Source organism: Passer montanus, unplaced genomic scaffold, assembly GCF_014805655.1.
Source record: "Passer montanus isolate IOZ18808 unplaced genomic scaffold, ASM1480565v1 scaffold17, whole genome shotgun sequence".
Taxonomy (NCBI): Eukaryota; Metazoa; Chordata; class Aves; order Passeriformes; family Passeridae; genus Passer; species Passer montanus.
The window spans coordinates 698,516-713,793 of record NW_024364270.1 but is presented as its reverse complement, the minus strand read 5'-3'; the positions used below and the strand labels follow the sequence as shown (position 1 = coordinate 713,793).

Genomic DNA, 15,278 nt, shown 5'->3' with positions numbered 1-15,278 from the left:
ACCACCCACATCTGGGGACTGTCTTTATGGGGCACTGTAAGGAAATGTGCAAATGGCACTTGCGAGGCCACTGAAGGAGACAAAGTCCCTGAACATATCAGCGCCGGAAGGGTTGTGATTCCAGACATAGTTTTGCCCTCCAGTTTAATGATTTCTCAGAGTAAAATCTGTACCAGGGAATAAAAACTCCCAAGGCTCCCTGCTACAGGACACTAAGGCTTTGTCAATGGATGCCACGGAGTTATTACAGTGTATATAGGAAATTACCAACAATCAGTGGGTCTACTGCCAGCAGATTTTTAAGATATTTAAAACACTTTTAATTGAAAAAGCAGTTAGTGCTAATATCTGTCTCTATATGCATATATGCACATAATGTGTGTACAGATGCCATGCACCCTGCTAGAAAAATAAAGTTTCAGTGCAAAAGACACATTTGTCTTGTTTGTGTAATTTCATTCATTCTGCATTCTTCAGCACAAGCCATTTGAAAGCTGAATTATCTCCCTCTATTTGTATTATTTCCTACTTGAGAAAATATAATTTTTATATCAGACTCTGAACCAGACCTGAGTATCTTGTATTTTGTAAAAATATTTTTATATAAAGGGTTTGTAAAATTTAGTTATGATCTCTCTGTCAGACAGTATAACTTCATCTCAGAACAATTCAGGTGGTGGTTTCTTTTTTTATCATCCCAGCTGCTAGAAAAGCACTCCGAGTTAAAGACATCATAGCCGCCAATCTCTCCCCAGCAGTCTCCCTTACATGGAAATTTTCCACGTGGCTTTCTCTCCAAGCCAATACCGCTCCTGGCCGCCGAGCGGTGCCAGCTCCCTTGGATACAACCACACGCTGCACGGCCCCGTGAGCTCTCCTTCAAACAGCACGCACAGCTCTACGCGTATGAAACAGAACAAAAGCATCCTTTAAAAACGTACCTTTGATCACACAGATTGTGTCACCATGGTATGCAGAGCAGCCTTATGAATATATAAGAAAACCTCAGCCTTTTATCCAAAAATATTTTTTTTAAATTATAGCATATAGAAGGTCTGACATTGCACAAATAAAAACAAAAACAAAACCAAAAAAACCCCAAACATAAAAGAATGCCTTACACACTGCAACAGGAACATTTATCATCCAAAATCCAAAGAACCTTTATGCAGCTGAAGAAAACCTCAAATATGAAATACATAACAAAATAAAACACCATCAAGTAAAACAGAAACTCCTAAGTCTTCTCTTGCCAAGGTTGTACTTTTATTTTTATGACTAGCAGTGAGAAGACACCACAGCAAGTAAGGAAAGAGTATAACTTAAGCTTTGAGTGAATACTGAATGTCAATGACTGAAAAGTGAGAGCAAGGAAAACTATTTCTGTCCTAACAGCAATAAATTTGATTGAAATATAAAGACCACTACCCAAATTTTCTGCCATTTAATAAGCAGGATTATATATACATCTAGCTGTATTTAGGTAATTACAGGGATAAAAAAAATTATTCAAGACTCTCCTTCTTACAAGAAAAAATGTCGCAGAGCCATAGAATAGGTTGGGTTGGAAGGGACTTTAAGATCATTTGGTTCCAACTCCTCTGCCATGGACAGGAGCACCTTCCACTAGACCAGGCTGCTCAAAAGCCCATCCAGTCTGGCCTCAAACACTTCCAGGGATGGGGCAGCCACAGCTTCTCTGGGCAACCTGTTTCGGTCCCTCACCACCCTCACAGCCAAGAATTTCTCTCTAATATCTGATCTAAACCTATTCCCAGTTAAAAGCCATTCCCTTGTTCTCCAGGCCCCGGTAACAAGTTCCTCTCCAGCTCTCTCATAGCCCCATCAGGTTCTGGAAGGGGCTCTAAGGTCTCTCCAGAGCCTTTTCTTCTCAAAGCTGAACAAACCCTGCTCTCTCAGCCTGCCTTCACAGAAGAGGTGCTCCAGCCTCTGAATAGCTTCCAAAGACAAACTTTTTCAATGAAAAATGTTATGCAGAATCTGTGAGCTGAATTATGATTTTCATTCCAGTGCAGTTTTAAAATCCACAAACATAGCATTTTATTTTTTAATTAGCCAAATGTATTTACACTGTCTGCGCAGCACAAGGATCTGCATCTTTAGGCATCCTAAAGCTATTTTTCAAATCTTGAACAAAAGAAGTATTAATTCTAGCAAAACTAGCTTAAATTATTTCTCTTCTCTTCAATCCTCTTCATGTCCAAAACATGAAGGTGTCTCTTCCACCTCTTTTGATTGAAAATATTTACTAAACTTTACATTTTTGTCAATCCACATCTCCCAGCCCTAAATGCATTCAAAAGACAAAAATACTCATCCTATACCCCTGCAGCTGGACTTGCAATAACCATGCAAAACCTTTTCTGTAAGGTGAAAAGCACTTACCTTCGGGAAAAAAAAAACCCCATAAATATTTTCTCCTGCTCTGTTAAAGCAGACTTACAGCAGTGCCAGGCCTGGCAGCAGCCACACAGGCATGTGTGGAGCCCCCCCGGGCAGTGATGGTGCAGCTGGGGTGGCACAGGGCAACAATGCAGACACTAACTCTGTTCTCCTCTTCCTCAGCCTTCGGCTACTTTCAAGGCTTTATAATTTAGCTTTCCTCTAGATCAATATGTAAGATAAATGTTTTCTTTGCATAATCTGTCCTAAAAGTGACATCTGTTCCACTTCCTTCAGCAGAGGCAGCAGCAGGCACCTGCAGGCAGCCCCCCTGCCACAGCCAGCTGTCAGGAACTTCATTAAGCATTGCCCCAAAATGCAGTTTGTTTCTGTCCTACTTGGACTTGTGCTCCAAAAATAGAAAATCCTGCACTTAAACCATCAGGGCCCCTCTTTCCCATGTTGGTCCTGATATTTCACACCACTCTGAGACATTAGAAATTTTTCGGCAGCTCAGCCATGCCCCCAGACCTCAGGGGCATGAAACCTCAGCAGCTGAGCCTCCCACCCCAGGACAGGGCCCTTTTCCCGTAGCTCACTTCAGCATGTCTCAGTGAGAGCCTTCAGCATCCCCCGTCAGGACAAAACAATGAAGGACATGCCAGCTCTACGTCCACCTGAAGTATTTTCGAAATTATAATCACTGATTAGAATTCTGATACATTTACTCAGCATGTTACTTTTATAGCCTTGGTATGTATATACAGAAAAAAAAAATCACATTTTCATACAGTTATCTATATGTTTGAATTTTGTATAGCTGCTTGGCGATACATTTACTCAGCATGTTACTTTTATAGCCTTGGTATGTATATACAGAAAAAAAATTATCTATATGTTTGAATTTTGTATAGTTGCTTGGTAAAGCAAATAAGAAAATTAATAAACCATAACCTATAATCAGTTAAGCCCAACTCCTAATGTCACACTTTGTAACCCAATACAAAGAAAATAAAACCAACACATCAGATTATCAGGTTGGAAATAGGACTGTTTAAGAAACAGCAGAGGCAATTGCCTGAAGCAGTTGCAGTGACTACTTTGAAACTTCAGATCTGTTGTGCAGACCTTGCTCTGCACAAAAATCGTCACTGGAGCTGCCAAAGCTACTTTTTTTTCTTTTTCTTTTTTTTTTAAGAGAAATCTTTATCAAAGTCTATCAAACTTTCCATCTCATGCTTAGGAACTGCACCTCAGGTACCTTAGCTGCATAAATATGAGACTATCAGAAATTAGGCATGCTAATGTTGATCACTGTATTCCAGGATGATGGAGCTGTCCTGTGTGCCTGAAATCTTTCCCTGAGGTTGCTCTTCCTCTTCTGACAGATTAGGAATTTTATCCTAAGCATTTGGGAAATAAGGAGGGGGAATTGTTCAGAAAAGAGTGTGTACCTTGGAAAATTTTTGAAAGGTTTTTGCCTTTACAAAATCTCAAGAGGAAGAAGGTAATATCCATTTTTAAAAAGGAAGAAAAGACTGATTAGTGAATTACATGGCCATAAATCGATTTCTAACACACAGAATGCTTTTGAAACAAAATACTAAACAATCTATAAACAGGCAATGAAAATTAGAAAGCAGTAAGCCACCATGAAAATCTTGACAAAATCTAACCCCACAACTAAGATACTTTCCTTGTTTCCTGGTACTCTACAGGCAGAAGGAAAGCAGCAAATCAAACAGACCTCAAATGTAAGATACTTTTAGACAAAGCAAACTGGAAAAGCACTTTTCTTTTGGATCAAGGTCCTATATCACAGGTGCAGAGCTGCTTGAATAATCACACTTGTTCAGCACTTCTCCTAGTGACCAGGGCCAAAACCCAGCAAGCAGTCCTACTAAAACTGCAGACACCAACCTGCAAGGAGTGTGAAACACCCTGAAGAGCTGAGCAGAACTCAAGATGGTCTTAATAGGTTGGAGAAATGGTCAAAAACCAGCAAGATAAAATTCAATATAGCCAAGTACGAAGAACCACATTTGGACTTTAAAAAAAATCTTCAAATGCACAAAATAATCAAAAGTAAGAATGCCAGACTAGCAGCAGTACAGCAGAAAAGGATGTCAAGGTTACAGTGACAATAAATTGAGCCAACAGTATGAAACCATTTTAAAAAAAAGGCAGATAACGATCTGGAGTTTATTGAAAAAGAGAAACATAATACATAGCAGGAGGGATTGAGGAGGAAAGTCTGGTCTGCTCAGTAGCAGTGAGGTATCAGTTGGAGTATGCTTCTGGTTTGGGGTGTAGGGCAGAAACAGTTGAGGAAAGCCCAGAGGAGAAGTAAAAACAAGAGTGGTTCAGAAAGCCAAATCCCTGCAAAAAACTTTTAAGCACTTGGCTTGTTTAGTCTACAAAAGTGATTGTGGAAATGGGATAATGCTCTGAAAATCTTCCTCTGGTCTTAAATAGCATTACATCACTCAGCTATTATACTGTCTTTATTACTGCCACAGTTATTACTTGACTGTCATTAGAGCAAAATGTACTGGTCTGTAATTCACATGTAACTGAGCAACAAAAAGGGCTGGTTTTTCCCCAGACAGCTACCGTATTTCACATTTTAAGACTTCATGAGAAGAGCCTAGAGTCTTACAAAATATCTATTGTAATCCTTCCCAGCATGGTTCAACTACTGCGAGAATAAGTTGGTACAAGCCTCTCTCAAGTTCAGAGGCGAGTAGCAAAGCTGCCTTGTGTTTTTGGATGAGGGATGCCAGGTGGTAGCAGTCCAGACACCAGGAGCATATCCTTTCCCCAGTGGGCCACTAATTTGCTACAAGATCTTGTCCCTTTCATGAGCTTGCCTTTAAGTAAAAGCAGGAGTACACAGAACAAGCACGTACACACACAATTTGGTTTCTCTCATGAAAAGAGATGTTAAGAGATGAGCTGTCTGCACAGTGTGTTTTTCCACCATGTACACACAAAATCTGATGAAGCACTGATTTAAATTCTGAAAAAAAAGAAAAAATGAAGATACAGTCTAAAAGTACATAGCAGTTAAATATTAAGACTTTGACCAACAAGGCTGAATTTCCTTTTCTGCAGCCATTCAAAAGCAGAGATTATAATGCTATAGAAAACTCAAATTATTTTATTTGCAGAGCTCCTGAATTTGCATCTCCGGGCTGTAACTTCACACAGTTGACTGATTCACCTCTAGTTTTCCACCTGTCCCTGAGCTGGTAGCCAAAGCATCTGCTCCTGTCTTATTCCCATTTCTCTCCCTCACTTGTGCTATGGCTACTGACAGTGCTGTTGGTGTGCAGGAGTGGAAGCCCAGCCAATCTGACCTGCAAGCCTTGGTTGCAGCATTGTGAAGATTGGATCAGTGCACTGCTGAATCACCCAAATTCAACTTGAACTAGAGTGTAAGCTCTGACTTTTCATCATCAGGACACATTAGGGTGGATCTGCATTGGTTTTATGTTGAATATCAAGCTTCCTCCCAGCAGCATGATGGTGACAATCTGACCCAGGTGACAAAGCCTGCCTGCTTGTATATTCAACCATTTTTCTTGGCGAACTGAGCAACTTTATATCAAGCCAATGCTTGCTCTTGAACCGGCTGCAGGAAAGCCAAGGCCAAACTCACTGTGCTGCACGAACTGAAAGAGTTCCACACATCCATGTGGCTCCCACCCACCAACCCACCTTGAAGGTCCTAGAAGTTGTTAAAATCACCTACACTCTCTGTGCAGGCATTGGAACAGCCTCGCCCGCAGATTTCCCTGAGAACCACACACTGGAGAATGGAGAGGAACAAGAACAGGGCAATCCCTCAGCCAGAAGGAACGCTTTGTGGGCTGTTTCCTTTTGGCAACAACTGGCATGGATCACTTCCCCAGGAAGCTGCTAAGGTTCCATGTGTTGAATTTTTTTTTCCATTTTCATTGTGTGGTGAGAGTGAAAGTGGCATTTGGCAGCTACATTCCATCAGCACTATTGTTGTTCCCTGGTGGTAGGGATTTGTTTTCCATCAGGTGAAATGCAAAGGCGTTGTCCCCTTTTGGAAAAACACAGAGCTAAAGAGACCCGTGGGGAAATACTTCCAAATGCCATGCATGACATTACTCTTTAAATTTCTTGGATGAGGTAACACTTCCCAACAAAACAATGTGTTAGCACACTATGTGCATTTTGCTAAGCTGCTGTCCACAGTTCAAAGAAATCATCAATCCCGATGTTCAGATGCTACCGAAAGGAAAAAGCAAACTAGGGACCTCTGCAGAAGTCCTGTCCTTAGACTTTGTCTGTGTAAGACCCAAAAGCTGAATCATGTTTAAATCAAAAACTTTCTGGAAATAAAGAAGTATTTATGCTATTAATTATTTTACAAAACAATGCTAAACTATAATTTAAGTCTGTGAGGACAGCAAAACTGTTTTAGCACCTTATAAGTGTAAGTATTGTTCTTGCCTGTTTTGTGCAAGTATAGTTCAATTCCTCAGATCTTAAAGTCCTTATTGCAAAAATCCTCTTTATTCCCAGTTCCAGTTGCTAGATTGTGTGGTTTTCAGATAATGCTGAATTGAGGTTGCTAAATGAGAACCAGAAGGCTAGAGCTAAGCAGATAAATTATAATATCCAATTACTTCACCATAAATGGGGTTCCCAAAGAATTCTTCTACCCTATTTTCCTGCAAAAAATACAGATCAGCATCTTCACAGACTAAAGACACAAAAATCCCTGTTAAAATACACAATGACATTCTTCAACTTCTGGTAGAAATTAATAATGCAGTATGTGTTTCCTTCCTTTTCTTAAGTGGTTAGTTGAAAATTACTTAAAAACACTGAGAGCTGGTTATACATTCACAAAATACCACAGAGAAGGACTTAAATCTTTGGGTTTGTGCTTTTTTTTTAAGCTAGTACATATTAATTGCTCACTGAGAACTAAAGATCCTTCTGAGGGAAATGAAGCCTCTGAAAAGGTAACAGTAAATCCTACCAAAGCAAGGTGAGTAAGGGAATGGAAAGTTAGCCTGTAGCTACTTACTCTATGAGACACATACACACCAAAAAAAAAGCCCTAAAAGCTCTCAGGTTTTTTTGTTGTTCTGTTTAAAAGACCCCTGTTTTGTGTGGAGAAAGTAACCTTGAAATAACTCCGTGTATGGACATGATTACTCCCGAGCAAGAAACACCCTATTTCTGCCTAGCCTTGTAGTTTGTTCCAAAGTAAGCATACCAGCTTCAGAGTTACTCAGGAAAAGAGAAATCCACACCTGACTTTATTTGACAGTATTTCCTAATTATAATGTCATAAACACACCAGAAATTTGAGGGTCCATGTGGGGGTCTTTTGGCTAAGGAACCCTTACACTAGAGCTAGACCCAGCTATAATTAGGCCAATGTTTATCCCACTTTCCTATCAGTTAAAGCCTCCATAGCTTAAGTTCATACATAGCCTAGGTGCTCCCCAAACTGCAGCTTTCAATGAGAAAGAAAAATAATAGAAAGGGGAAAATAAGGTCATTTTCCCTACCTATGACTAACATAATGCTGCGTGTAGCTCAAGAGTTGCTCTGTAATGAGGACACACTCACTTGAATTATGCAGCTCAACAAAGCTATCTCCAAATTGGATGGCTTTACTGCATTGCTGGCTTGCAGCAATGCCAGTCAGATGCAGACAGGCAGACTTCTTAACCTTCTGTCTGAGAAGATTAAATCCTTAACAGTGTGTTTTCTTCTCTCCCCCTACTGACTCTTATTACCCCATCTTTTAAAATAAATAACAGAAGAACCATTAATAATCTACCTAATAGAGAAATTATGTTTTCTAGCATTTCCAATGTAATAAATAGGCTGGATCTCCAATGATACAGAAACAAGTATCAGCTTACAAAGCTGACAAAACATGAGTAGGTAAACAAGATCCTCCCATACCTTCATAAATAACAGGGCAAAGGACCAAATACTTCCCTGACGTGCAAGCTGGCCCTTACCAAACAGCTGTAAGGAATTAATATGGTATGTACAAACAAAAAATAACAAATTCTTACAGCATGTACTGATATAAACATCTAAATTAACTAACCCCTGTGAGAGCATGTAACTGCTACCACTTGGAAAAATGAGCAAGGTCATTCAGTCAAAAGACTTTATTTTTGTCTAGGATAAACTACTTTATATGGCTTTGCTACCAAATATAGAAACATTACCCCATCTACAAAGGCACTATTTTTAAAGATTGTGCTTTTGGAAGAAAATTAGATTGTTTTTTTCCCCCCAAAAGATAATTCCAAATGTGTATTATTAAGATCCAAGGTACATCATATGGGAAAAGGACTGACCAACCACATTCTGGACTGAACTATATTTGGTTAAATTCCACTAATTTTACTGGTTCTAACAAAGCAATGCAGAACTTTTTTTTTTTTTTAATCCTTTTTTTTTTATCTTGGAATTCTAGGATTATTTTCCCCCCAAAAGATAATTCCAAATGTGTATTATTAAGATCCAAGGTACATCATATGGGAAAAGGACTGACCAACCACATTCTGGACTGAACTATATTTGGTTAAATTCCACTAATTATACCGGTTCTAACAAAGCAATGCAGAACTTTATTTTAAATCCTTTTTTTTTTTAATCTTGGAATTCTAGGATTGTTTAGTAACTCTGGTTAAGTTGCTAACCATAGTTAACTCCCTACATAAATTTTAAAAGACAGTTGAAAAATACTGTTCTAAAATAAGCCATGTCTAAAATGAGGCAGGAGATTCTTTTAGAAGCTATGAGCAAACGTCTGATTAAGATGACAAGCCACATGGAAACTACTCCCAGAATCAGACTCAAAGGGCACTGTTACCAACCAAATTTGGCAGACAAGGAATCATGACGAACTGCAAAGGCACGCAGCAACGTAACAAAAAGTTGGGAATCATCAGCAAATAAGACAGAAAGCACTTGTGTCTACTCAGCAAGGCCAAGAACGTAAGCAGGACGAATTCTAAGCATTAAATTCTGGATTCAAATGAGTGGCATTGTGATACAGTGGGAGTGGAGATCTCTGTTCCATTTACAGGTGACTGGCCATAAGCAAGCCATATCAGTAAGGCAAAGTATCTGGCTACTGCAGGTTTCTCATTCTGACTTCTATCTTCAGAACAGTTTTAATAGCAACAACAGAGAAAGACTAAAAGCATGACATATATAATGTTAGGCTCTATATTTTCCCAAATGATGTGTTTAGGGTCAGACCACTTACAGAGACTACCTTACAGCATTTATCACTAGCTAACAGTTGACATTCGGCCTTATCTGTAGATAACTACTGTTAGATTTGGCATTTTTAATGCACAGCTATGCTTGTTTGAGATCACTGTGCCTTCAGACAGTCTTTGAGCGAAGAGGGCGATGACTGAAAATTCAGCTCAAGCAGGAAAGACAACATTTATAGCTAATTTGTCAAATACTCCAGGAAACTTAATTAAGTCTCATTTCTGTTTCCAGGAATATTACGATGAACCAAGTACAGCTACATCAACTTGGGAAGGGGGCCATAAGAAATAAATTATACTTTATCCTCGGCATCGATTGTATCTGTCAGAAGAGTAACACCAAACAAACCCAGTCAGCGAACGCACTGAGCTTCCCCAGAAAAACACAACCAAATTCTCAGCTCATTTGTGAAGTTTAAGCTCCTTTTTTGACCTAGCGCTGCACAATTTACCGAGCCGGGGGTCGCGGCTGAACTGAACCCATTCCGCACTTGGTCAAGCGCTGCTTTCCCGAGCCAGCTATTCCGCTGTGCACCCGTCTGAGCCGGGAGCTCCAGCTGCCGCGCAGCACGCCCGGAGCCCGGGGCCGCGCCGGGGTCCAGGCGCTGCGGCGGCCACGGGAACGGCACGGCCGGGATGCGGCCGGGATGCGGGGGTGACGAGCGCTGTCAGGGGTTCGCTCCATGACACGGGGACCGACCCGAGCGACTCCCGACCCCAGCCCCCCTCGGCCGCAGCGGGGCCCCGGGGTCCCCCTCAGCACCGACCCGCTCCCCTCCGCTCCGGCCGCAGCCTCGGCAGGTGCGGCCCGGCCCGGCGGCTCCTGCGGCGGCCGCCAGCGCCAGGCAGAGCGCGGGGAGCAGCGGCGGCGGCGCAGCGCGCATGGGAGCGGCCCGAGGGAGCGAGCGAGCGGCCCCGGCCCCCCCGCCCCGCGGGAGCGCAGTGACGGGCCCGCCGCCCGGGGAGCATGACGGGAAATTCCTGGGCACCGGCGGCCAACGCCAAATATGAACATGGAGCCGGGAGACTCCCGCCGCACGCCCGGCACGACCCGCGGCCGGGACCCTGCCCCGTCCCGCCGCCGCGGCACGAACGAAGAGCCCTGTCCTAAAGGGTGCGCTTCGGGCAGGCCGGCGAAGCGGCTCCTCGCCCCTTTAAAGAGACGCTCCTGCAGCTCCAGGAGCCCCGGCCGAGAGGAGCCGGCGCTGCCGTGACCCTCAGCTGCCGGCGCGGCGCCGGCCGGGAGCGCCAACAGCGCTGCCAGCGCCGCAGCGGCTCCGGCCGCAGGCAGCTCCTCACCTCAGCGCCGGCCCCGAAACTACCCCAGCGCTCAGTGCCCACCCTGCCCAGCGTCCAGAAAGGAGGGAACTGAACGACCCCAACTTCCTCCGCCTCCTGCTCCCCGTCCTCAGGGGACACGTACATGTACACGGGACAAATGAATATAAATAACGGAATTACTCTTCTTTGTTCCTCCTACCCCCCAAACCTTCAACCTGTCACCAAAACAATTCTCAAATAGCGTAAGATAATGACAGGAAAAAAAGCCAACCTCTTCTCTACCAAAATCTCTTTCACGACTCTTTCTACCTCAAAATACAAGAAAGAGGCTGAAAGCACAAGGTTAAAGCTTTTCACCCCTGTCCTTTAACAGGGAAGAGACAACATGGCATGCCCGTGACTTAGGAGGCAAGGTAATGTCTCTGCGCTCCCTGTGTACAAAATCAGGACAAAAGTCAAGCTGACAGTTAAGTGAAACTCAGCTGTCTGTGTCAGCTCATGGCAGCACCTTCACATCCTAACAAATACTAAAAATTAGTTACGAGGCTGTAACAAATCTATCTCCCCCTCCGCCCCAGGTAAGAAAAGCATTTGAGTCAGAGACACCCAAATATCTAGAAGGTGAGACACATATAAAAACCCCTAATAAACCTTTAATTCGAGTCTGGTTTGGTTTTTTGTTTGTTTTTACAGGATAGGGTAACAAGTTACAACAAACATCTGATTTTTCTCAAATGTTCAGATATTATACATATTCCCCTGTCTTGCAGGAAGGGATATCGGTCAACTTAACAGTTTAAGGTAAAATAAGCTGCATAATAGTACATATTACAATTAAAATGTACAGTGTTTACAAGAAATATATCTTAGAAGCAAGATAGATGCATTTGCATCGAGGCGACCTTTTAAAATGCCACAGCTATTTTTACATTCACTCTTGCAACAGGTCACAAGATGGGGTCACTAAGGTCAGGTTAACAAATCACTATGATGCACATCAAATACAACAAAATTAGTTTATATACATATATATAATACATATACATGTATATTATACATATACATATATGTATATAATAAAACTCATCAAAAATCTACCAGACCTGGCACAATCCACTTACCCATCAAAAATATGTACTTGTCCTTGGTAAGTAGAATTCTGCATGGCTGATTATATATTATATATACTCATTCATTAGCATCTGAGACATAAAACCGAGGATTTAAAATTTTTCAGTTAACAAACTCTCCAATAATAAACATGGTGCCCACAAAAGCACAAAGGTAAGGCACAATAGGATTTCCTGTTGCAGAATAGTGTGCATCATGTTTACTTAACTGTAAGAAAAACGTGCATTATTTGTGCAAGTTCATGCTGCAGATCCATCATATCTACAAAGTAAAGTGAGTTTCAGTAAAATTTGTGGGACTGGTGTGCTCCCAGTCTCACCTCCTACAGGATGTTCAGCTGGATAACTAGGTAAATTGGTTGTAGGAGTGGGGATTAGTAAAGCCAATAATCTTAGATTTGCAACTAAGCTTCTCAGCAACAATTTTGAACTGCTAGGTAAACATTAGTAAATTTACAAGCTTGGAATCACAAGATTTACTGTCAGCTGCACTAGTTTGCATGAGCCAAAATTGTTGCAAGGAAGGAATTTTAAAATTTTAACATATAAATGGATAATTAAAACATGTTATAATATACTGGGAATGTTGTTTAATCCAATGGTATTTTGTCACAGCCCTGACACTTGTAATAATAAATACAGCTTTTCACAAAATATTTGTCCAGTATCTGCCAATTGCTTCTTTATTGCTCACAAATTTGAATTCATTACAATTGGTATCAGACCTTTCACACAAAATCAGTCAGGTATTTTATATAAAACCTATAAAAGATATTTAACCTGTAGCCAACATTTTTAAGTATTTGGCCTCTTGTCATGGTACAGCCAAAACCATATAAAACAATAGGTTTTGAATAAAATAGGAAGCTTATTTGCTGCTTCGACGCAGACATCCTCACAGAACACAACCCTTTTTGCCACCACCAGCATTTACATTTATATACAAAACCCAGTATATCTGCAATCAGTTCATCTTCCCTCACATTGATATGCAACCACTAATGCCAAATTCACTTTCCCCATACCCCAGCTGCAGAAAAAGATTCTTATATAGCAACAAAAACTAATATTGACTGAATTTTTTTTTAACTTATTCACCATCAGGAACTGTAGGTTGCTTGTTACAAAATACCCACAAGATTATTTCACAGGAAACTATGGAAATACAGGAAGTCTTCTTTTCTCCATGCTTTTGTATTAGCAAAAACACTTCTTGGTGCAAAAATACGTCACCACATCTGCAAATGTATAATGAAATCGGTATTCCTCATGCAAAACTTAAATGCATCGGTTTACTATAGCCCCAGAAAACTTCATGAAACAACTTGTTTTTCCTTTTTTGTCAGCTCAGTATTACTGCCTCATTGCTAAGTCCCTTTGGAAACAAGACTTCTGGAACGTTCAAACTTTTATTTAATTCTTGAAGTATTACATACAAAAAGCACTAAAAAAGGAAGACGGCGGCCAAACAGGAACATTCCTGTTGCAAGTAACAGTCCTAGCAGTTGTAGAAAGTTTTCTCAGGAACTTCCCTGAGAATTAGTTGTGCCTGTCCGAAGACGCAGATGTGACATAGAGTTCATGTGTTTGTTTGATGGCTTCAGTGGAGTGTTACAAGTAAGAGCCTGGGGAAAACGATGATGATACCGATCTAGTCGCAGGTATTTTACTGTTACCAGCTTTCCTATGAGGCAAAGAAACAGGAAAAGAGAAACCTTCTAGTTCAGTATTGTTGCATTTTGCTTCGGGATGTAAAACACAAGTATGTCATTACATCAAAATTAGGTTTTTTGTTTTTTGGGGTTTTTTTTACTGCTCAATACTTTAGATACAAAACATTTCACCATTTAAAATAACTCCAGCTGCACCCATCTTTCTACCCAACTTTTGTTAAAAACTCCCATTCCTTACCATCAAACCAAGAGCCATGCAATGCCTTGAAAGCCTTTCCAGCATACTCCGGGGAGAGACACTTGACATATACACAGCCCTAAGTAAGAGAAAGAGGGATTTGGGTTTTTTGCAAGTCCAGCTGAAAAGGATGAACAAAGTATTAAGATGTTACTGGAAAGACTCACCTCACGTGAATTTTTGTCTACAGCGATATGAACAATTCCATCATTATCACTGCACTTCTCCAAGATTGCTTCTTGAATTGCTAGATGCCAGTGATCACCTATTTCCCTAGGCAAACAATGAAAGATTTAAGGGATTACGTACTTTTTTAAACGTTCACAACATTCTCATACTTCCCTACTGAGTCTGGTTTCTCTGTAACTTTACATAATTTTCTGGTAAATGTCTATGGGACAGATTTAAGTTCTTTTCTTACTGAATACACTGTAAATTGGCTCCTGCAGTCCACTTTAGACAATTCAACCCTACAAATCAAACGGAGTAACCTCTACTTGGGGCGTGGGGTGTTGTCCTAAAATGGGCTTATCCAAGTGGTGCTTAGATTAATAGTTAAAAAAAAATGCTTCTACCTTGCATAGTAAAAGTCTAGAACAAAGTCTGATGCTGTGATGTGAGGGTTCACAATGTACAAGTTGGACAATTTGTTCCCTTGATATGATTCCTCCCTGACTTTTGGCAGTAGAGAGCTGATTATTTGCTGTGCTAACATTAATAAAATCAAGTTAACCAGTGTATTCCCAGATGATTCTCAGGTCAAGAAAAGAGACCTGTTTCATGGGGCTGCTTCTAACAGCTACTGGTGTAATCACTGAAAGGAATTCAGTAATTATTGTTAGTATACAGTCACTGTAAGCTAAAACTAGTTTTGTTAAACATACCTTGCACCCACAGCAAACGTCAAAACAATACTTGACAATCTAATCACAGACACTGGTACATTCTATGTTTTAGGTGGTTTTAGGTGGATGAAAGCATTCATTCCTTACAGGTCTGGAACAAGAACATAAGCCTCCTTCCTCTAATGACACAAGCAGATTAATAATACAGTTTGTCTTGCACTGAGGGCTTTGGATTTCTGTTTGTGTTTTCCTTCAGATAATTCCAAGGGTATGATAAGAACTATTTCCTTAAGCCACAGTCCTCTCAAAGACAGCTCACAGAAGAAGAATGCACGAGGGAGTACAATATAGAATTGCATGAAGTAGCCCACTACCAATGTAATCCAGCAGTCCAGTAATGGAGCTAGGTC

General features: G+C 41.0%; 2 protein-coding genes across 7 annotated transcripts in view; both read right to left on the bottom strand.

Annotated features, from left to right (window-relative positions):
- MSRB3 (methionine sulfoxide reductase B3) overlaps positions 1 to 10,931 on the bottom strand; it is an 88,948-nt gene extending 78,017 nt beyond the window's left edge. For 2 of the 5 annotated variants that reach the window (XR_005626959.1, XR_005626960.1), the window contains exon 1: positions 10,519 to 10,931. Coding sequence is in view for 2 of the 5 variants with exons in the window: in XM_039703810.1 (XP_039559744.1) it covers positions 10,519 to 10,716 (198 nt within the window). In the remaining 3 variants the exon portion in view is untranslated. Of the gene's footprint in view, positions 1 to 10,514 lie in introns of all 5 variants that reach the window. The other 3 variants (XM_039703810.1, XM_039703812.1, XM_039703813.1) reach the window with 3 other exon arrangements.
- Positions 10,932 to 11,597: 666 nt separating this feature from the next.
- LEMD3 (LEM domain containing 3) overlaps positions 11,598 to 15,278 on the bottom strand; it is a 41,998-nt gene continuing 38,317 nt past the window's right edge. For both annotated transcript variants that reach the window (XR_005626969.1, XM_039703988.1), the window contains 3 exons: positions 14,191 to 14,296; positions 14,024 to 14,102; positions 11,598 to 13,796 (listed from right to left, as the gene is read on the bottom strand). Coding sequence is in view for 1 of the 2 variants with exons in the window: in XM_039703988.1 (XP_039559922.1) it covers positions 13,633 to 13,796; positions 14,024 to 14,102; positions 14,191 to 14,296 (349 nt within the window). In the remaining variant the exon portion in view is untranslated. The remainder of the gene's footprint in view (positions 13,797 to 14,023; positions 14,103 to 14,190; positions 14,297 to 15,278) is intronic.